This window comes from Cyprinodon tularosa, unplaced genomic scaffold, assembly GCF_016077235.1.
Source record: "Cyprinodon tularosa strain WSP-4 unplaced genomic scaffold, ASM1607723v1 ctg1532, whole genome shotgun sequence".
Lineage (NCBI taxonomy): Eukaryota > Metazoa > Chordata > Actinopteri > Cyprinodontiformes > Cyprinodontidae > Cyprinodon > Cyprinodon tularosa.
The window spans coordinates 9,223-33,021 of NW_024038367.1; the positions used below are offsets into that span (position 1 = coordinate 9,223).

The 23,799-nt window shown below is 36.1% G+C and overlaps 1 protein-coding gene across 2 annotated transcripts; it reads right to left on the reverse strand.

The window, feature by feature from the left end:
- Positions 1-13,665: 13,665 nt before the first annotated feature.
- Positions 13,666-19,332, reverse strand: bola1 (bolA family member 1). Of its 2 annotated transcripts, none has more exons than XM_038279802.1 (2): positions 19,251-19,332; positions 13,666-14,386 (listed from the first exon to the last, which is right to left on the reverse strand). In XM_038279802.1, exon 2 carries the CDS (start codon positions 14,378-14,380, stop codon positions 13,928-13,930), a length of 453 nt encoding a protein of 150 aa, XP_038135730.1. In that variant the 5' UTR covers positions 14,381-14,386; positions 19,251-19,332; the 3' UTR covers positions 13,666-13,927. The 2 variants fall into 2 exon arrangements, with proteins under 2 accessions (XP_038135730.1, XP_038135731.1); XM_038279803.1 differs by having other exon boundaries at positions 13,666-14,383; positions 19,251-19,293.
- Positions 19,333-23,799: the final 4,467 nt, after the last annotated feature.

Below are 23,799 nucleotides of genomic sequence, written 5' to 3' on the forward strand. Positions count from 1 at the left end.
GCTGTGTGTTGGGCTGTGGGGGTTTGGGGGGAGAGGTGCTTTCCAATTAAAGGGCTTTAATAGCCTATTACCATCATCTTAGGTTTAACTCACTGTTTTTAAAACATTAAAACCCACTAAAGATGAATGGTCGGAGCAGCGTGGGAGCCCTTTACAGAGTCCCCGATGATAAATAGGAATTGGGCCGCATGCACGGATTGCACGCTACTTTAATTTCTGCTTTTGTCTTTTAGTCATGAGGCAAACTGAAGGTGGATTCAAACAGGCGGCTCTCTGCACACACATGCTCCACAGATCCTGCAGCTGCTCTGGGGGCCAGAAGATGACGCCGGTCCCCTGGGACGGCTGAGCCGACTCCTTCTCAGATACCATTTTGTTGCGCCTAGAACAGCACCCCACCTCCATTCAACCACCCCTACCAGCGGATGACCCCTCGACCAGCAGAGGTCAGCTGCGCAGAAGGAGTCCGGCCCTCGGGTTTTGGAGCCACAGCATAAATCAGCGGCGGCTCTCGTACGCGGGAACCCTGCCGCACTCGGGGTCCCAGCACCAGCCTGGCACCATCTGTGACGCAGATCCAGTCCGGCCTAGGTGGGTTCCCACTGACCTGCAGCACCCGGCGCAGGCCTTCAGGGGCCGCGGGGTCCAGACACAGATCCATCACAGCTGGAGCCGGGCTCTGGAGCAGAGAGGGGCCCCAGTTTGGCCCTTAATGTTTGTGAGAGTTAGTGACAGGAAAATTCAACTGGAATCAAATGAAAAGGTTAAAACAATGTTTTTAATTAATAAATCACTAATGAACTGGTTTTTAATTAATTAATTAACTATTACTTGATTTTTTTTTTATTTGTCCCATTTAGCTTTAATTATCATTTAATTAATCAAATATATAAAGAAAAAGAAAAATTCTGTCTTTTTTGTCACTAAATTAACATGATTTCCCCAAATTACATGAAGCTGTTTTCCTAATATATTGTTTTTATTTTTTACTTTGTGTTTCTTTCGTTGATGCCACTCGGCCAGGACTCCTTTGATAAAAAGGATTTTAACTGTTCTGGTTAAATTAACTAATAAAACGACTTTTTAAAGACATAATCTTTATGGGGGGGAAAGGAAACGGGTAAATAAACACTGCAAAAACAATCTAGAAATAGGTAAAGATTTCTTAAATTAAGTGTATTTACTCTTAATTTGAGAAGGTAAGTAAGATAATTTGCCAATGGAATGAGTATTTTTACTCCTAAAATAAGATAATTAGTTAAAACTCACTTGAAATAAGACAATGCAATTGTTTTTTTCTCATTTTAAATGTAAATTATCTTGTTCCATTGGCAAAGTGTCTCAGGTACCTCCTCAGTTCAGGAAAAAATACACTTATTTTAAGAAAAATTGACTTATTAAGATAAAAAATTTTGCAGTGAACCAGAACAACAGCTGAAGTTTATTAAAGTACCAAATTTAAAACTACTTAAAGTATAAAAGTAATGCAGGAAAAGCTTAAACCTCATACTGATTACTGCACTTCCCTATTAAAGGAACATTTTTCTGCAATTCTAGATGATAACTTCCTTACACTTTATTTTCTTAGTTTTATAACTTTGCATCATCTTGGTAATATTATTTATTTTTGTATGTGGAGAACAACAAGTTGGTGCAGCCCAACCAAATAGAAATTAATTGTCTCTATTTGTTTAAAATACTAACACACCATAACAGAAATTAGCTTAAAATGAACAAAAATAGTCTAATTTTAAAATGTAAGGAGTAGAAAATAGAGATAATTGTAGGGGGGAAAAAAATAAAGGAGTAGATGTAAAACGTTGTCTAAAAAGATGATTACTCCAGTAAAGTATAGATAGCCAAATATTCTACCTAACAAAGGTAACAAAGTATTTGTAATTTGTTACTTTGCACATCGAGTCAATGAGTCGATGCAATCAACTGGTTTTCTTTAGATAGAAATCTTTGAATCAATCTGACTGGATGATCTGGTTGAACTGGAAAGCGACCTGAGATGACACGAGTTGATCCAGTCCAAACAGAGCTTGGTGTATGGAGTAAGATAACAACCAAAAAAACATGTGCAGATCAATTTGTAAAGTAAAGTCAAAAACGTAAATAAGTTTAAGATTTGTATTTTTTTCTTGTTATTGACTCATGTATACATGAGACATCAGATTTTCATCTGTCGGAATACAAGTTAAGAAGTTACAACTTTGCAAAAATACAATTACAAATCAGTAAAGATCATTTATACTCTGTAAGATTCCATCTATTAAAAAAAGTCCTATTTATAAATTTGTGATGCATGTCGTAAATGTATGATGTATGATTTTTACGAGTACATTTTTTATTTCTACTCTCAAATGTGTTTCCTGCTAGTAAATTTGAAATTGAAACTCCTCAAAAATTAGTTATTTGTACTCCTAGATTTGTCTGTAATGTTGCAACTTTGTAACCTTTTTCTAAAATCGTATTCTCAGATGAAGATCTTATGTCACTAATAACTAAAAGATGACGAGGAGGAAAAAATACCAATCTTTATTTTTACTTTTCTTAATCCCTTTGTTGCTAATAAGCAACAAACCAGTCTTTTTTTTTTTTCGTAAAATAAGAGCATTTTTTTCTTTCTTGAATTGAGCAGGAAAGTGCCATCGGAACAAGACAATGTACATTTAAAATAAAATTTAAAAAACAACTGCAGTCTCTTATTTCAAGTGCATAGTAATTATCTTATTTTAAGGGTAAAAATACTAATTGCATTGGCAGATCGTCCTATTTTCCTAGTCATATTAAGGGTAAATACACTTATTTTAAGAAATTTTTACTAATTTTCAGAACATTTTTGCAGTGTAGGCAAACAGCCGCCATACGCTGGAAAAAATCTAAATCTAGATAAGTCATTATTTCTTAAAATAAGTGCATTTGTTCTTGAATTTAGAAGGTAAAAGACATATTTTGCCAATGAAACAAGACAATTTACATTTAAAATAAGAAAACACAATTACAAGATTACTTATTTCTAGGGATGCACGATATAATCGGCCCCCTATCTGTATCGGCCTTAAAACTGAATATCGGACATCGGCCACCCCACCGATATTTAACCCGATATTTGATCAGCTTCTGAGTTTCTAAAGTCTAAAAAAAAAAAAAAAATACTACTTCTTCTTCTTCCTCAAAAACTTCTTTTTTACAGACTTAAAAACTTCTAAAGACGAGGGAAAAAATATTGATCCATTAAAATATCCCAATATCTTCATATGCTGATATATTGCCATTTAAAAACACCATATCAATCTCTTTTACTAATGAAATATTGCTATATGTCATCGTTATGCTACGAAATCCCCCGAAAATTCACCAAATGTTGCCATATTTTTATATGTTGATATATTGACGCGGTATCGATCTATTTTACTAACAAAATCTCACAAGAATTTGCAAAATATCACGAGAGTTTGTAACAGAACGATGAAATTTCACGAGATTTTGAAAGTAAAATAGATCGATACCGCGTTTTTAAAAATCTATTTGATATCAGCATATGAAAATATATTTGAGTATATTATTTTTCAAAGTGTCAGAAATGGATAACAAAACTGCTATTTTCAATGACTACTTATTTTTGTCCAGTTTTAACATCGGTATCGATATCGGTTATCGGCTACATGAGTTTTAAAATATCGGCATATCGGATATCGGCCAAAATCCCAATATCGTGCATCCCTAATTATTTCAAGTGCATTTTATCTAAATACCTTATTTTAAGAGTAAAAATACTCATTCAATTGGCAAATCATCTCATTTATGTACTCAAATTAAGAGTAAATTCACTTAATTTGAGAATTTTTTACTTTTTTCCAGTGTAGAGTTTTTGCATCACACCAGTGCTAGTCACAGTGTATGTTATTATGTAGCTATAACTGCTGTAAGAAAATATATTTTACCTTCATTTCTATTTATTTAGTAACATTAACTATTTAAATTTGGCATCTCATTGAATGAGAAAAACATGCACATATTTTATATGTACATGTATAATATCAATTAAGGCTTCAATGGTTTTTGCAAATTCAGACATCTACCCTTATGTTTATTTTGACAGTTAGTTTGAGAGTATTTAGTTCTCAGAATGCAAATAAGTTGAAAGTCAGAGTTTCTTTTATTTTTCTGGAGGTCTTGGCCGGAAAGTGAAAGGTGTTTTCTGGAGGAATGGATGTCAAGCGGAGCTCCTCTGGGTCAGGATCTACTGGCTGACCTGACAGACCCGATCATTTCACTGTAGAACGATCACTAATCACCACTAAAACAGCCCAACCTGCTAAGTGCAAAGACAAGTCCCAGCACTCCTCTCCGTCATCCCCCACTCCCCCCCGGTTGGATCATAACACCACCTGGAATCTTAGCACATAAATCTCGCTGTCCCCCCCTCCCTCCCTCTCGGCCCCTACAGGCTTGGCTCTAATGAGTGGCAGGGGTCATAAAGTGGTTGTGTTACTGTTTTCCTTTTTCTAAACCAGTGACACCAGTTGTTCGCCCTCCTCACCGGAGCCTTTTGTGAGGGCTGACAGGCCCTGGATGATTGCAGAAGATGACCCTCGTACCTTGAGGGGACGCCGGCCGCATTCCTCCGCAGGCCTGTCGTCATGAGCTAACAATAACTCTCTGCAGCGAAACGTTACAGTTAGCATGAACGCAAAGACAAGTCATTTTCAATATCCCAGAATAATGCAAGCCTTAGACTCCCTCTGATACTTTGTTTTTCTTCCTCTTTTTCAACCATTTCTAATCCAGAGCAGGATTCTGCAACCCCTCCAAAAGTGAAGCTAATTACATTTGTTGCACACTGCAAAAAATCTTAATCTAGATAAGTCATTTTTTCTTAAAATAAGTGCATTTGTTCTTGAATTGAGGAGGTAAAAGAGACATTTTGCCAATGGAACAACACATTTAACACTTCAAATATGAAAACACAATTGCATCATCTTATTTCAAGTGCATATTATCTAATTATCTTATTTTAAGAGTAAAATTACACATTCCATTGGCAAACTGTCTCATTTACTTGCTCAAATTAAGGGCAAATACACTTAATTCAAGAAATGTTTACTTATTTCTAGATCGTTTTTGCAGTGCATGACCTTTTTGAAAGAGAGAAAAAGATAACTAATATCTAATAAATATCTATAAATATTTAAATTAAAGGAATAGTACACCCAAAACATGATTAGCCTTCATTTTCTACTCACCCACACTACTGTTTATGCTCTAAAAACATTCTAAATGACTTCGTTTCGAGTAAATTCTGGATGCTACCCACTCAGGACACTTGGAATACATTGGACGAGCAGTATGGAGGAATATTGACACGTTTTTTGTGGACTTTTATGGACCTTTCTGCCTCGGGCGCCATAGACCTCCATTATTTGAATGTCAGCAGACAGCAAGAAGCCTCCCAGATCTCCAGATGCATTTGAGATATCAAAAAAGTACTCCAGAGTGTTGTTCAGCATGGGGGTGAGTAGAAAATGAAGGCTAATCATGTTTTGGGTGTACTATTCCTTTAATCAATGGGTGAGTTGCGGCCTAGTGGTTAGGGCATAGAGCTTGGAATCCTGAGGTTCTGAGTTCGAGTCCCACTCCCACAGACTGCCACTTTGGGTCCCTGAGCATTTGCTTGTGATGATTTCCTTTAGCTAACCAATGAGTGTTTGCGTTCTATGACTCATCCAATCACACTAGTTTTCACTAGATGTGGGTGGAGCCAATGATCTGCATTGGATGGAGCACATGACGGGAAATAAGTATTTATAAACATTAAACCGAAGCCAAGAGTAACGAGTAACATTTGTTTTAAAAATTTAATGAATAGAAAGTACAGATACTTGTGTGGAAATGTAATGAATAGATGTAAGAAGTAGGAAGAAAAATAAATAATGAAGTAAAGTATTTTTACTTCCTTACTTGACACCTCTGCACATCCTTCAGGGTTTATTTCAGATTTTGAGATATTTAATCAAACTAGTTCTTAAATAATCAATCGGATAAATCAATTATTGAAGTAATTGTTTCTTTGGTAGCCATGGAAACGAGTGGAACCAAAACAACAAAGCTGATTAAAAAGTAAGAAGTCTCACTTCAACATAAATTAAAATGAAAAAAGACTAGAGGCAGAACTCAATGGTTTCTTCTTCTCTTACTTCTATCTCCTTTTTTACCCAATAAAACTTTTCCCCACTTTTCTCTTTTTTTGTGTTGATTACATTTCCAATAAAGTTCAGTATTTAATATTACTAACACTGTGACGCTCTGCCAGAAGGCAGTTGTGTCAAACTACCAGATAAAAATAAATGAATTACAGAATTAAGGATATGTTTGAGTCACATTTTAGCAACAAAAACAACAGGTGTTATTTTTAAGTGAGGTTATATATGTTTGTTAGTATAACAAAATGTTTACACTGCAAAAACGATCTAGAAAATAAATAAAAGTTTCTTAAATTAAGTGTATTCACCCTTAATTTGAGTAGGTAAAGGAGATAGTTTGCCAATGGAATGAGTATTTTTACTATTAAAATAAGATAATTAGATAATATGCACTTGAAATAAGACAACGCAATTGTGTTTTTTTTATCTTAAGTGTAAATTGTCTTGTTCCATTGGCAAAATGGCTCTTTTATCTCCTCAATTTAAGAATAAATGCACTTATTTTAAGAAAAAACAGACTTATCTAGATTTAGATTTTTTTTTTGCCGTGTATCTATCAATGCAGAACAGCAGAACTACACCTGAAAGTACATTTTATGTTAAAAATTAGAAAGGTTTTCTATGTGCAACTCATTTAAAAAGAGCAATAAAGGTTTTTTTTTCTGAATTATAAATATTTACCACTGTAATATGGGGACGCACTGTTTAAACTGTATATATAACCCCTTAACTTTTTTCTTCTTTTGGCACCTTCTTCTTCTCTTTTGACTATTTGATCTGATGTAACGAGTAAATTTATCTATTGTGAGATCAATAAAGTCAATAGAAATATTAATTTGCTGGAAGTTCTTTTTTAAGATCAATCAAACAAATAATTCATAAATTAACTGATTGCTAGAATAACTAGAATAATTCATTTCTATGACAATAAATAAATAAAACTAATAGAACTTTAAGGTGTTAGTTTGTCATTAAAGCAGCTTATTAAAATATTTTTGCTGTTAGTCTGAGCCTATACCGCCCCCTTGTGTTGAGCCAGCAGCAGTGAAAGTGCCAACTGTTTACCAGAGATGTCAGATAATGAAGTATTTGTCCATCAACTATGTTAAGTAAAGTTAATATACTTAAGAAACGTTTTTCTGTATCTGTATTTTGATAAAGTATTTTTCTGAGAATGTTTTATTTTAATCTTTACACACTGCAAAAAATAATCTAAAATAATAATATTAATATAATCTGTGTTGTAATGTGGAGCTATAGAAATAAACTGAATTAAATTAAACTGAACGAAACAGGTTAAGGGCTGCGTGGTGGAGCAGTGGGTAGCACTGCTGCCTTGCAGGACGAAGGTGTTGGGTTTGATTCTCGGCCCGGGGTCTTTCTGCATGGAGCTTGCATGTTCTCTCTGTGCATCCGTGGGTTCTCTCCTGGTACTCCTGCTTCCTCACTGCAAAAACGATCGAGAAATAAGTCAAAATGTCTTAAATTAAGTGTATTTACCCTTAATTTGAGTAGGTAAAAAATAATTAATTGCCAATGAGATGAGGATATTTACTCTTAAAATAAGATAATTAGATAATATGCACTTGAAATAAGACAATAAATATGTTTTTTCTTATTTTAAATGTAAATTGTCTTGTTCCATTGGCAAGTGTCTCACTTACCTCCTAAATTCAAGAAAAAAATGCACTTATTTTAAGAAAAAATGACTTATGTAGATTTTGATTTTTACCAGTGCTCCCACAGTCCAGAAACATGACTGTTAGGTTAATTGGCTTCTCTAAATTCTCCTTAGGTGTGTTGTCTCTGTGTTGTCCTGTGATGGACTGGTGACCTGTCCAGGATGCACCCCGCCTCTCACCCATAGACAGCTGGAGATACACTGGAAAAATTATATAGAAATAAGTTCAAATTTCTTAAATTAAGTGTATTTACCCTTAATTTGAGTAGGTAAATGAGGTAGTTTGCCAATGGAATGAGTATTTTTACTCTTAAAATTAGATAATTTGATAACATGCACTTGAAATAAGACAATAAAATTGTGTTTTCTTATTTTAAATCTACATTGTCTTGATCCATTGGCAAAATCCTCTTTTAGCTTCTTAATTCAAGAACAAATGCTCTTATTTCAAGGAATAATGACTTATCTAGATTTTGATTTTTTTCCAGTTCACTGGAAAAACTATCAAGAAATCAGTAAAAATGTCTAAAATTAAGTGTATTTACCCTTCATTTGAGTCGGTAAATGAGATAGTTTGCCAATGGAATGAGTATTTTTACTCTTAAAATAAGATAATTGGATACTATGCACTTGAAGTAAGAAAATGCAATTGTTTTTCTTATTTTAAGTGTAAATTGTCTCGTTCCATTGGCAAAATGTCTGTTTTACCTCCTTAATCCAAGAACAAATGCTCTTATTTTAAGAAAAAATGAATCATCTAGATTTCATTTTTTTCCAGTGTAGGCACCAGCAGTCCTCGCCATCCCCACTTGGGATAAGCATGACAGAAGATGGATAAGTTTGTTTTCTCTAAATTTTATTTTATTTTTTTGCAGCTTTTACTGTCATTACATTGTCACAACTACAGAGCAATGAAATTCACTCTCTGCATTTTAACCCATCCTCTTGGGGAGCAGTGGGCTGCCATTGTGTGGCGCCCGGGGAGCAATGTGGAGTTAAGGGTCTTTGCTCAGGGACCCAGAGTGCAGGCTGTGGGAATCAAACCGGGTACTTGCAACCTTCTCAGAGCACAAGTGTACTGCTCTAACCACTAGGCCAAATCTCATTTGATAGATTAACAAGATCAGTCAATGGAATGATGATTTTCACCCTTAAAATAAGATGAAATATTCTGCACTCAAAATAAGTTCATTGAGTTTGTTTTGTATCTCCAAACTATTACAGAGGATATGCTTGGATTTGAGTGATAATAGTTATTACTTTTATTTCATTTGTAACCTCTAGATCAGCACCTACTTCATTATGTTTACCCAAACACTCACTCATTAAAGAAATGGACTGGAGATGCAAACTATGTTCTACGTCCCTGGATACCCCGGCAAAGTTATTTAGACATTATCGTTTGCAACATAGTCAGTATTCAAGAGTCAGCCCTCTGCTCTGCCTCTACAGCAAATGCACTTTTCAGTCATTTAAAGGAATAGTACACCCAAAACATGATTAGCCTTCATTTTCTACTCACCCCCATGCTGAACAACACTCTGGAGTACTTTTTTGATATCTCAAATGCATCTGGAGATCTGGGAGGCTTCTTGCTGTCTGCTGACATTCAAATAATGGAGGTCTATGGCGCCCGAGGCAGAAAGGTCCATAAAAGTCCACAAAAAACGTGTCAATATTCCTCCATACTGCTCGTCCAATGTATTCCAAGTGTCCTGAGTGGGTAGCATCCAGAATTTACTCGAAACGAAGTCATTTAGGATGTTTTTAGAGCATAAACAGTAGTGTATAGGATTTCCTGAAAGCGCGTTCACGAGTCTACGGAAACCGCAGCAGACCAAACCAGATGAAAGTGCACATTCAGCTCGGCAAAGAACTCATGCTCTTCCTCAACACTGAAGTCCTCAGACATTTTTCTTTCGTTCTTTCTTTCTTTGCACAGGTAAACAGCACATTTCTTCTTCTACGCTTGCATTATCGGCAGAGCAGACGCTGAATGCGCACTTTCATCTGGTTTGGTCTGCCGGCTTCCGTAGCGTAGGGAACGCGCTTTCAGGAAATCCTATACACTACTGTTTATGCTCTAAAAACATTCTAAATGACTTCGTTTCGAGTAAATTCTGGACGCTACCCACTCAGGACACTTGGAATACATTGGACGAGCAGTATGGAGGAATATTGACACGTTTTTTGTGGACTTTTATGGACCTTTCTATCTCGGGCACCATAGACCTCCATTATTTGAATGTCAGCAGACAGCAAGAAGCCTCCCAGATCTCCAGATGCATTTGAGATATCAAAAAAGTACTCCAGAGTGTTGTTCAGCATGGGGGTGAGTAGAAAATGAAGGCTAATCATGTTTTGGGTGTACTATTCCTTTAATGCAATGAAAACCCATCTGTCACATTGTCATACTTGATGCAACGGATGGAGCACAAGCACCACATTTATGTTTCACCTGTCCCTTGTGTGACTTTAAGAAGCCTTTTTCTAAGTCAACATTGTTTGGACAGTTGAGATGTCATTTAAGAAATCACGAGATGTTTATATGCCCTTTCAAAAACCTCACCATTGATGCACTGTTGGTGACTAATTTTATTTGAATAATTGGATGTGTTAGCTTTGATTCTGCCGCAATGTCTTTTTTTTCATAGCTTTTATAATTTGTTGTTTAATTTGTGTGTTTCTTTTTTTTGGTAACAAGATGGATGGGCTATCCACTTAGTTTCTTTTCAAATTAACATGGTCTTTCTGTTAAATAACGTTTCAGTAACCTGCATCACTGTTGAGCCTTTTTTTTTCGTGGCTGAACTGGTTTAACTAAACTATTCCCAATGTTTTATTAAAGGTTGTTTTAATATTTAAATGAAAAAAAATGTGAACTAAAAAAGAGATTTGATGTTTCTTTCTATTTTTAGACATTAGGTAACAAAATTAAACTTATATTGTGAGCAAAAGCACTATAATATTTTATATATATATATATATTTGAGTAAAGGTATATTTTTTAACTTCAGTCAAAAAAACATTTACATAATCGGTTACGACAAAGATTTTGAGTATTTTCAACTTATTCGGGTTCACAGTGTAGCATAAATCATCTAAATTCATTGGCAAATTTTCATACCTCCTCATAGCAATCAAAAATACATTTAATTCAACAACAACAACAAAAAAATAATAATATGTGCATTAAAAACCAAATATCTGGACTTTTTACTCCTTGTTTCTCCAAACTGGCTCGTTACTTCTGTTCATATTCATAACAGCCTGGAAGAAAACAGAAGAATAAAGAGATTCTGTCCAGTTGGAGAAGTTAGTTTATGGAAAAACTCTGAGAGACGAATGAAGACATGGATCTGATTCTGTTCCCCATCCTTTCTCCCTTTGATATTTCAATTACTGATCATGTTTAAAGTTTTATTTAGATTTTAATGCTTCTTTCAACCTCAATGCTGTGAATCTCAGAGCTCTACAAAGTATTCAGCTGCAGCAGGACTTCAGTTTAATCTTTAAACTAAAATGAGTCACAGTGTTTTATGATCTATTTACTAAAACTATGAGCAAAACAAACACAATCAACCTATTTTTTGGTGAACAGAGCTTTGTTAAAGTTATAACTTTATTTTCCTTCACATTTCCTGAAATGGAGATTTGTCTTTCACGTCGGTTCACACATAAAAGCACATAATTAAAAAGCATCTAAAAGAAAAGCATAAAAAAAACATTCAAAGAAAATCTAATGAATAAATAAATGAGACCAAGTTCAGTTATTTTTTACTATTTAAGACAAAAACGCTGATTTATTTTATGACATAAATACAATGTAGAACCTGCACCATTTTATGTAAACAAGTTTATTTTGTGCATTTACTCCAGTAAAGAAAGAAAGTACTTTATAACACCCCTACTGTGGAAAAAATCTAAATAGATAAGTAATTTTTTCATAAAATAAATGCATTTGTTTTTGGATTGAGGAGATAAAAGAGACACTTTGCTAATGGAACAAGAAAATTTACATTTAAAATAAGAAAACACGATTGCATTTTATATAAATATCTTATTTTAAATATAAAAACTACTCATTCAATTGGCAAATAATCACATCTATTCAAATTAAGGGTAAATACACTTAATTTAAGAAATGTTTACTTATTTCTACGGCATTGCGGAGACTCTTTGGACTTTTTTCATATTTTGTAATTTCAAAACATGACAAATCTCCATTTAGAGCAGAAAAAACTACTAAATAATTGTTTCTAAGTAATTTTCTTGAAATAGCTTCACGCTAATTTAAGTAACTAATACAATTTGCTAATGGAATAAAATGGTTTTCATTTAAAAAAGAAACAAAGTTATTTTACTTCAAGTCCAAGAGGAAAAAGTGCTTCATTAATAGATCATCTAATTTACCTGCTTTATATGAGCTTTTACAGTGAAGAAAGCGAGGAGCCAAAACACTTGATGAATTTTAAATCTTATTAATCTGTACTCAGGCCTCTGATAATCTGAATTCCCTCCTAATCTAAGGATACACTGCAGAAATTATATAGAAATAAGTAAAAACATTTTAAATCAAGTATATTTACCCTTAATCTTAGTAGGTAAATGGGATGATTTGCCAACAGAATGATTATTTTTACTCTTAAAATAAGATAATTAGATAATATGCACTTGCAATTAGAGAATTCAGCTTTTACTTATTTTAAATGTAAATTGTCTGTTCCATTGGCAAAGTGTCCTCAATTCAAGAACAAATGCATTTAAGAAAAAATAACTTATTTAGACTTCCATTTTTTGCAGGGTACTGATTTTAGACGGAGGCCTACACTGCAAAAACAATCTAGAAATATGTGAAGATTTCCTAAATTAAGTGAATTTAACCATAATGTGTGTAGATAAATGAGATGATTTGCCATTGGTATGAGTATTTTTACACTTAAAATAAGATAAGATAAAAAATGCACTTGAAACAAGACAATGCAGCTGTTTTTTCTTATTTTAAATGTAAATTGTCTTGTTCCATTGGCAAAGTGTTTCACTTACTCCCTCAATCCAAGTAAAAATGCACTTATTTTAAGAAAAAATGACTTAAAATTTAAAAACTTTTGCAGTGTATATGGTCGACATGTTTCCACAGAACACCGACGGCGCTTTATCCCATAAAATCAACCCTTTAGTGCATCATCGTATGAAGCTATATCTGCTCCATTCATTCATATAACAGCTCATGTTTTAAACCCCGTCTGGAGTTTTTTATTTGAGCCGGAACGTCTTTCTGATTTCAGCGATGGCTAATTTCACCGCAGCCTCTTATAAACTGATAATGTTAAAAAAAAAGAAAGAAATCTATTAATACAGAAAAGTGATTCTTTAGAAACAGGGTTTATACATGAATTAGTAACTCCTATTTAATGCTTTTTAATCCTCTTTTAATGCTCTTAGAAAAAAATTTATGCCATCAGCAAGTACCCATGACCCATATATATATATATGTCCCGAGTTCCTCGTTTTCCCGCCACTTTGGTTGAAATTTGCATTTTTTCCCCCCATTCTTTAGCCTTTTCTCAGCCTCAAGCTTCTTTTCCGAAGCATTTTAATGCCACAATTATCAAATTTAATGAATTTTAATGCCAATAAAGGCCTTAATTTAAAAAAAAAAATAATTTAATGACTTTGAATGCTTTTTAATGATCCACGGAAACCCTGAGAAAAGATTTCTGGTCACATTTAGAGGCAGAAAGTCCAATTTTCATTTATTTTTATTCGCATTTTCGGAAAAACAACATCAATAATACACACGTAAAGATTAATGCGAGGAGTTATTCCTATAACTTTACGTTTAACAAAGTAGCCAGCTGTAGCGACCTCGCTGGTTACTGATCGGTCTCCAATAAGCCGGAGGAAGGCGGCGTGGCGACGGCAAAGCAGACCCGACGTAAATGCCTGCTGTCAAGTTTCTCTGAGTCCTGATTGGTTGAAGAACCCTGACTGACGGACCGCTCTAATCTGAACCAGAACCAAAGGAACCTCCGTTTTACTCGCGCCCAGCCTTCAGCTTCTCCTCCACTGTGTGGTCCCCTTTGGATCCTCCCATGCAGGGGGGGCTCTTGCCCAGAGTGGGGTCCATGCCCCACTGTTCAGGAGTCTTTGCCTGGATGGCCAAGGCATGAACGCAGCTGCTCAGTTCCTCCTTCAGCGCCTCATTGACCAGACGGTGGCGCTGGATCAGCGGCAGACCCGCAAACTGGGAGCTGACCACAAGGACCCGGAAATGGGACTCGGATCCGGGGGGGACGGCGTGCATGTGGCTTTCATTGTGGACCTCTAAGAAGTCGGGTTTGAACCTCTCAGTAAGTTTGGTTCTGATGTTTGTTTCAACGGGCCGGTTAGAGTCTGGGTCCATGTGGGTCCTGAAGTGAGCCAGAGGACGGGATGCAGAAAGGCGAGCGCTGAGGAGCCGAGTGGAGCGGGAGACGGAGGGAAGCATCAGCCACTGTGGAGGAGAGGAGAACCGTAAAACTCTGCTGCAGAAACCAAACAGGATGTGCAACTAAATTGTTTTTCAGGATCCTTTTAATTAAGTGTGTCTGATTATTTCTCTGTTCTTCCTTTTGATGGAGCAGATCAGCATCAACATCAGTGCTCCCCTGTCTGGACCATGAGCGGCTCAGTTCTGTCCTAATTTCTATTAAAGGAGAAGTTCGGTTTTTTACACTTTAAGCCCATTTTCTGTAGTGTCCAGGATGAAATCGAATGATCGACACCAACATTTTGACAATTGCTCCTGTCTCTGCTTTTTGGCTCATTTAGAATCACCCCCTGGCTGCTTTAGAATGGCTAGCATAGAGCATGTCCGATAATGTCCTTAAAATAACCTTAAACGTTCTTTTTTTTAAATATGCTACTCACCGGGTCGTCAGCGCTGTTCAATGACGTTCCAAAAAAAGTTTCGTGAAGAAAAAACGTTCCTGTAGTGTTTTATTTAGCATTTTGTAAATCCCATTGAGTTCTGTAGGAATAGTCAATATTCCCCTGCCACCGGAAACGGAAATGGGGCCTGTTTACACAGTTGTAGTCTTTTCGATTCACTCTGTGTACTCCGACGTCGAGAATCAAGAATCCACCTTTCGTATTCAATTTTCAGAGTTTTTTAAAGTGTTTAACAGAGACGTTAGCACCTCGACGTCGGAGTACACAGAGTGAAGCGAAAAGACTACAACTGTGTAAACAGGCCCCATTTCCGTTTCCGGTGGCGGAGGGATATTGACTATTCCAACAGAACTCAATGGGATTTACAAAATGCTAAATAAAACACTACAGGAACGTTTTTTCCTCACAAAACTTTTTTTGGAACGTCATTGAACTGCGCTGACGACCCGGTGAGTAGCATATTTAAAAAAAAGAACGTTTAAGGTTGTTTTAAGGACATTATCGGACATGCTCTATGCAAGCCATTCTGAAGCAGCCAGGGGGGGGATTCTAAATGAGCCAAATAGCAGAGACAGGACCAATTGTCAAAATGTTGGTGTCGATCATTCGATTTCATCCTGGACACTACAGAAAAGGGGCTTAAAGTGTAAAAAACCGAACTTCTCCTTTAAATACTTAAATCAGGGAAATAATCAAATCTGGATTACTGTGATTTGCTCAATTATATAATATTTTAAGATTATTTTTATGCCTTTATAACTCCCTGAGACCAAGTATAAGTCATAAGGACGCTATTCATCTTAAACAGTGAATCCTATAAAGTCCTCCTGTAGATCGATACATCGCCTTATTGAAGGGCAGCTGATTCATGCATTGACTGCCTCAAATATAACTTAAAATATCCTTCAACTCTTTTTCTACGTTCAGATGTAAATTGTTTTACAGCAAATTAAGTTATGACTGCAGGACGCTGACAAAAACTAATCACACAGGTTAGCTTTGTTTTCTATAACTGGATGTTTAATGGTCATGGTTAGTGAGGCATCTTGAATAGGGCTGCAACAACGAAACGATAAAATCGATAAAAATCGACTTTTAAAAACGTTGGCAACGAATTTCATCATCGATTAGTTGTGTCGCGCGATTAATGCGTCATCCGCCGCCACCGTCATCACTGCCACTTGACTGAAATGGGGGAAGAAAAAAAATTACAGCAGAGCGAGCCAGCGCCGTAGGTGCGCAGTGTTGCCAACTCAGCGACTTTTCAGACCCCTCCAGCGACTATTTTTCAAAAAAGACTGCAAATGAAGCGCGCATGCGCCGGGATTGACGGCGCAAATTGATCACAATAATTAAAATAGCCTTTATAAATAAATTAACTTGCAAATTATGAGGGCAAGGCTTTTAAAGTTTAAATCTTCTGGCAAAGATAAAGTAAAGATCCTGCAATTTATGGAAGTAAAGCAGAATAAAATCCAGCAAGATCAGTAATATGTCAATTAATTATCTGCCACATTCCCATGTAAATATCTGTCTTTGGAGGATGTGTTTTTTAGCACCCCTAGTTCTCTCATTTTTATTCCAAATACAATTTATAATTTGAATCACGGGGCTATTTTTATCTCTATGGTTCAGTATTTTCTCAAATAGCAACTTTAACTGCTATACTTTCCTGTCTTAAAAGGCAGAACTCTTCTAGTCTAAAAAAAACTTATTTGATGAAATGGGGGGGCCTATTGTTTGAACCCCTTAGGGCTTTTAAAAACAAAAATGTCTTTTTTTGCGCTTTATGAAAAAAAGTCGCCTATATTTTGTGGATGTACAGCTACATTACAGCTACATTTCTCACAAACATTTATTTTTCATATTGCACCAGTACAGTTAATGAGCAACCTGTACTTGTGTGCTTGTTTGTTCTGTCTAAAATGTTTATTTTGGAATAAAGAGGTTAATATAAAAAATATTTTTTGTCCGATTCATCGATTAATCAAAAAAATAATCGTCCGATTCATCGATTTTTAAAATAATCGTTAGTTGCAGCCCTAATCTTGAAGCCAAACTGTATTGATGCTGCGTTGATTCTGTCTCACAGAATACTGACACCTGCTGGACATTTAAAGACACTACGGGCAGCTTATTGGACAGATTGAACTGAATTGATTCAATATCCTAGTACAATCGTATAATTTAAGTTATTGTAGGTTATATGGTATTATTTCATATCTATGTTTAAATTGAAAATAGCTTTGATATTTTTAGATGCAGCCAATAAATAATGTAAAAATATAACGTGAAAATTTAGGGTAAAATGTGAATAAGGATGCTTGTCGACTAGGAATTTAAACCATATTTTTAAAACAATAAGTACAGTAAAAACACTAAATAAGCTAAGATTAAATTTGAAATTAACTTCAATTCAGATACGTTGAGAGATAACTGAGGGGAAAAGGGTGAGAGAATGAGAAAATTCAAATAAAAACGGCTGAAACATTCATATTCCTTTTTCGCGGCTGCAAAAATCTTGATCATTTTAATGATAAACCGAAAAATATTAGACATTTCTTTTAGGAGATGCGTCTTGTTGACAGATCCAGTTTTAAACCCAGTTTATTGAGTCAGCTATAGAAACAATACGACGGTCAGGCTAGAAATTTTTTTATTTTTTTTCATTTTGAGAATAAATTTGTAATATTACGAGAATGAAGTCATCATATCACAACCCCTCTCAGAAAGAAAGCTTCAAGCTCCGCCCAGCAGATGACGACCGACCAGCTCCACCAATCAGCAACCTGAGTCCACTTTGACATCCTGCCCAGTTTGATGCTGCTGCTAAAAGATTTAATTATTTGTCAAACTTATGCTAACTTCACATGATGCTCCACATTCCTTATTTTAGGGAAGACAGCGCTTCTTGGAAGAGTTGTCATAAAATACGACTTTATTCTCCCAATTTCACGACTCTATTCTCCTAATTTCACGACTCTATTCTCCCAATTTTACGACTTTATTCTCCCAATTTCACGACTTTATTCTCCTAATTTCATGACTCTATTCTCCTAATTTCACGACTCTATTCTCCCAATTTTACGACTTTATTCTCCTAATTTTACAACTTTATTCTCCTAATTTTACAACTATTCTCCTAATTTCACGACTCTATTCTAATTTCACGACTCTATTCTCCTAATTTCACGACTCTATTCTCCTAATTTCACGACTTTATTCTCCTAATTTTACGACTATTCTCCTAATTTCACGACTCTATTCTCCTAATTTCACGACTCTATTCTCCTAATTTCACGACTCTATTCTCCTAATTTCACGACTTTATTCTCCTAATTTCACGACTCTATTCTCCTAATTTCACGACTTTATTCTCCTAATTTCACGACTCTATTCTCCTAATTTCACGACTTTATTCTCCTAATTTCACGACTCTATTCTCCTAATTTCACGACTTTATTCTCCTAATTTCATGACTCTATTCTCCTAATTTCATGACTCTATTCTCCTAATTTTACGACTTTATTCTCCTAATTTCACGACTCTATTCTCCTAATTTCACGACTCTATTCTCCTAATTTCACGACTCTATTCTCATAATTTTACGATTTTATTCTCATAATTTTACGATTTTATTCTCATAATTTAATTACTTTAATCTCATAATTTAATTACTTTAGTCTCATAATTTCACGACTCTATTCTCTTAATTTCACGACTTTATTCTCCTAATTTCACGACTCTATTCTCCTAATTTCACGACTCTATTCTCCTAATTTCACGACTCTATTCTCCTAATTTCACGACTCTATTCTCCTAATTTCACGACTCTATTCTCCTAATTTCACGACTCTATTCTCCTAATTTCACGACTCTATTCTCCTAATTTCACGACTCTATTCTCATAATTTTACGATTTTATTCTCCTAATTTCACGACTTTATTCTCCTAATTTCACGACTCTATTCTCATAATTTTACGATTTTATTCTCCTAATTTCACGACTTTATTCTCCTAATTTCACAACTCTATTCTCCTAATTTCACGACTCTATTCTCAGAATTTTACGATTTTATTCTCATAATTTAATTACTTTAGTCTCATAATTTCATGACTTTATTCTCTTAATAGAACAAAATAAAATCTAGCCTGGCCATAATACTCCGTCGGATGGAAACGTCACGCGCACAGACAGTGGGCTCCACGCGCCGACCGACCGTCGGTGTTTCTGGATCACATCACTGATGTTTAATGACATTAGCTTTAGCCTTTTTAGCTGCTGTTTAATAACAGTCGCCGCTTCCAGGCTTTCTAGGCTACACAGACACAGCATAGCCTGAAATAAAACCCACAGATATCCAGACACATATTTTATTAAACTAAAACTAGATCCAATAAAAAGCTCCATTCATATAAAGACTCACCTTTAAGGAAAGACGTTGAGGCTCCTTAACGTTTTGCAGCTGCCTCGAGTCCCAGCTGCAGTAACGACTTCTTCTACTGCTATACTTCTTCTTCGTGGGATAATTAGCAGCTTGTATCTAACGTTAAAACACATTACCTCCATCTACTGTTATGGGGTGTAGGGCAGAGTTTCTAGCATTTATATTTTTTTAATAATTTAGTTTCCCTTTAAAATTGTCGAATGTTTTATTTTTCATTTCATGTTTAATTAAGTCGTTGTTTAATTTTAATCAACTTATTTTTAATTTTCTCTACTTTCCCAGTATTTTCACAATAAATAATAATATACAGAGGTGAATTTTACTATTTAGTTCATCAAAAGCGAAGAGAGCGTCTTCAAACCTAGAAAAGAAGGTCCAGTGTTTTTTTTTTTTTTTTACTTTTTTGGAATTCTGTGCCCTGGATGACTGAGAATCGTCACCAGCATACAACATATTAAATGATTATTTATAGCTCCAAACATAGGGGTAAATTGAGCTAAATCAGGAGGTAAACAGAACACTCTGACCTATTTAATTTTTACAGATTAAACATGTGCATCACTTTAAATTATGCTACAAGAGCTTTTAAACTGTAAATACCAATTCAGAAAAAAAAAAAAAAATTGTTCTAAAATATTGTGACATATATAGAGTAACAAAAACAACAAAAAAAAACACTAAAAGTATATCAGTGTTTTTTAAACTCTACACATTCAACATTTTTCCATGTATTTTTGCAGCCTTTTGAGGAGGAGGTAGCATCTTTACCATTTTTACCGCAGCAGATCAGTTTCCTTATACTGGGATGTAGATTTAGAGAATGGCAGAGCTAGAGGACAAAATGAAAGAAAAACTAAATATATACACCTGAACAATTAGGTTTCCTTTAAAGGAGAAGTCAGCTCATATTCAGAATTCAAACTTCTGAAAGTACTTTAAATATGAAATTATTACATACTGTTCAATAAATGATCAGTGTTTTTAATTAAGAGTCATTTTCATCTGAATGTGCTTTACTGGAGGCATCCATGTTTGTCAAAGAACACTACTGCCACCTACTGGTTTGTGACGTGTTTCCTTTAAAAAAAGAGCTAATTTCTCAGACATTCCACCTGATCTTATATTTTATTAGACCAGATAATGTACAGTCCTGATGTTTTTCCTTCCTTAGTGACTGAAAAAGGGGTATTTCTGAGAATATTTTATGTTTTGCATTGAAGAAACCCCAGTTTCACTGTTTCTGGTTAATTACAGAACGTGTTTCTCTGAGATTATTTACTTTTTTAAACTGATTGTAGTTAAAGCCTGAGCGCCCAATCCGCAGTCGAGAGATTAAAGTTTCTTTCTTTCTTTTCCCTCCCTTTCCATCCATCTGTGCTGTTATTGGTTGGTTTACAAAGAGCGAAGCTGCTGAGCAAAGACGCATCATAGCAACAAGCACTCACTCACTGAAACATCAGATTGTTGATATAGTAGGGTGACCAGACGTCCTCTTTTTCCCAGACATGTCCTACTTTTCATACCTAAAAAAGTCCGGGGGGAATTTCAAAATCTTGCTTGACTACAGCGCAACCCCGCAACGCCTCGGTCCGGTCCAGTCAGCGGCGCATCAGTCGACACTTTTGTCTGTTAATACCTAAATATGGCAAACATGCAAATAAAGGGAGAAAGAAATTTTTCACACACACATATATTTCTGTGTGTCGCAAATTAAAACAACCTTTCATCGATCTTTTCCACTTGTTTATTGTTCATTATTTTCATAACTGTTTGAAACGGTCGCAGCAAAGTGCAATCCTGATCAAAAAACAACATGAAGAAATCTCTCACACCTCAAAAACAAAACCAAAAAAAAGCATCGGCCACTTTTATTCTAACTATCGTCTATAAGTGGTGTTTGACATTAATGGTGTATTATCTCATTCTCATTTACAAAGTACACACAATCAAAGACAACATACAGCAGTATTCATTTACACTTTTTTTTTATCACTTTTTTTAATATTTGATTGCACATTTTCTATACTTACAAACAATCAACTACATTTTTCTACGGCACAGTACAGTGACAAAGGTGATAATTCTTTGTTACATTTAATTTATGGTGATGCGGTTTTATCGACAGAAGCTTCAAGACCAAGAGTCACACACACAGATGTTTACATTTTTCTTGTAATTTCACATCTTCATTAATGGGAGAGGTTGTTTTTTGATGTGATGTTGTGCGGCGTAGATCTGAGCAGGCAGTTTCTTACACCAAAACAGCAGACGTTGTGGTGAACTCAGAAAACGGAAATATTTACGCTTTAGTTTTATTAACTTTAAGATTAAATTACGTGTGCAGCTGTTAGTTGGATTTGTCGGTTAAAGGTAAGATACTAACTACTCAGCCCCACCCCACACATCCATACTCCAGTTATGCTGATCAGTCCCTTCAGTGGGAAAAGGCCAGCATGTAGTAAATATGCTCCAATTTCCAACAACTTTTTTAAGAGACAAACACCATGACACTTATTGCTTTGTTAACTTTTTGCACTCACGATTGACTGTTGCCCAGGCAACAACTTAATTATTTTTAAAAAAACCCTGTAACATAGGCTTAGATATGTATGAGAGAGCTTTTAGAATTGGAGCCTAAGCTGTCACGTTAGCGTTTTAACAGCATTCTCTGCTTTACCCTGCCTTTGCTGCTCTTGACTTTATGTGTGACCTGGGGCACTATGCAGTGATCTTATATTAAGGTTGTATAGTTTCTGTGTTTCTACCAGTGTGCTTGTGTACGGTGTCCGGGCTGCAAACGCTGTGTGAATACTTGATTTCACAGCAAGCTTAAATGTCCTGTAAACTCAAAGTTGAATCTAACAAGCAAAACATTTGCAAAGGAAAAAGGCTGCAAGCAGCAAAAACAACAGCAATTTATGTTGCCCCACATAGCAGAAGTGCTCCAGACCACTAGAGGGAGACGTTCAACAGCTGCCTATGGTCACACCCTTACCCCAGGCTCACACCGACTCCGGTCTTACCGTTGCGGTGCGGTGGGTGCGGCGCCGCAGTGATTCCAAGTCATTAAAAAGACGTAAACCTCTCTCACCGGCTGCTGAGCTGTCCGGCTGCGGTTACCGAGACACTCCGGTGCTGCAGAAAATTCCGCAAGAAAGCTATCCTTGCGGCGTGCCGGAACCCTCTGCAACAAGCTCTCGCAAATATCCTTATTTGGGCCGTGTTATCGCGTGAAGTTACGTGAACTCAAGTGAACTTCTGTTCTCGCGAGTTAAATCTCCGGACCTGTTGCCGGAGCCGCAGAGTCGCACTGCACCGTAGTCAAAAGGGCGGTGTGAGAGGGGGTGTGCGGGAGTTGCGGTCTCCGTCAGCTCGGTAACCGCACCGGAGCCAGTGTGAGCAAGGGGTAAAGGCTGGTTTATGCTACGAAACCAGGTCGTCTGCGTGTGTCGCAGACGACCTGGTTCCCCCCCGCATTCCATCCAATGACCGCAGACAGCGCCGCAGAAAGTGTCGCAAGGAGGAGAGAAAGGAGGCCTCTGATTGGTCAATTCTGCATCCCCTCTACATTATGCATATTTCCCGTTGGGTACCTAAATTGCTGGTTATCTTCCCGCAGCAGTGTGTCTCAGTGAGCTTGTTGCAGACATTTTTGATTTATGCCAAATATTGAAGCGTGGTCTGCGCTATGTTATTCCACGCCGCAACGCGAGACAATCAGCAACTAGCTGTGGGTCTAGATACGGCCGAGGCGGTGAGGGCAAGTTTGTGCGACAATGGAGGGTATTGAGGGCCATAAAGAGCGGGGATCCAGGTGGAAAAAGGGTCACACCCTGCAAAAACAATCTAGAAATAAGTAAAGATTTCTTAAATCAAGTTTATTTACCCTTAATTTGAGTAAATAAATACAATGATTTGCCAATGGAATGAGTGTTTTTACTCTTAAAATAAGACAATGCAATTGTGTTTTCTCTGGTACACTGTACCAGAGACTGCACCTTACCTGCACTACCTCAGCCTGGAACAAACTATTGCTGCTGTTTTTATTGCTTTTTATTGTAATGTTTATACTTCATATTTATATTTATCTTACCACTGTTACCTGTCATGTCCCGCACTTTATGTCAGTTTTTAAATGTCAGTCTTGTATATTTCTTGTATATTTGTATATTGCAGAGAGTAAACGTAATTTCATTTCCCTTGTATGTCTTGTACATATGTAGAAAATGACAATAAAAGCTGACTTGACTTGACTTGACTAAATTGTCTTGTTCCATTGGCAAAATGTCTCTTTTACCTCCTCAATCCAAGAACAAATGCAATTATTTTAAGAAAAAATGACTAGATTTAGATTTTTTCCAGTGCGTTCTTCCGCACCTCGCTCTTCTAGCTGGTCCAACTTCACGAGTCATTTACTGCAATGGCGGTCATACAAACAAAACAAGCCGATAAGGTACCAAGCAGGAAATACACTTAGAATACAGCGGATGTAGATCTGACCAATCAGAGGCCTCCTGTCGGCGGCACT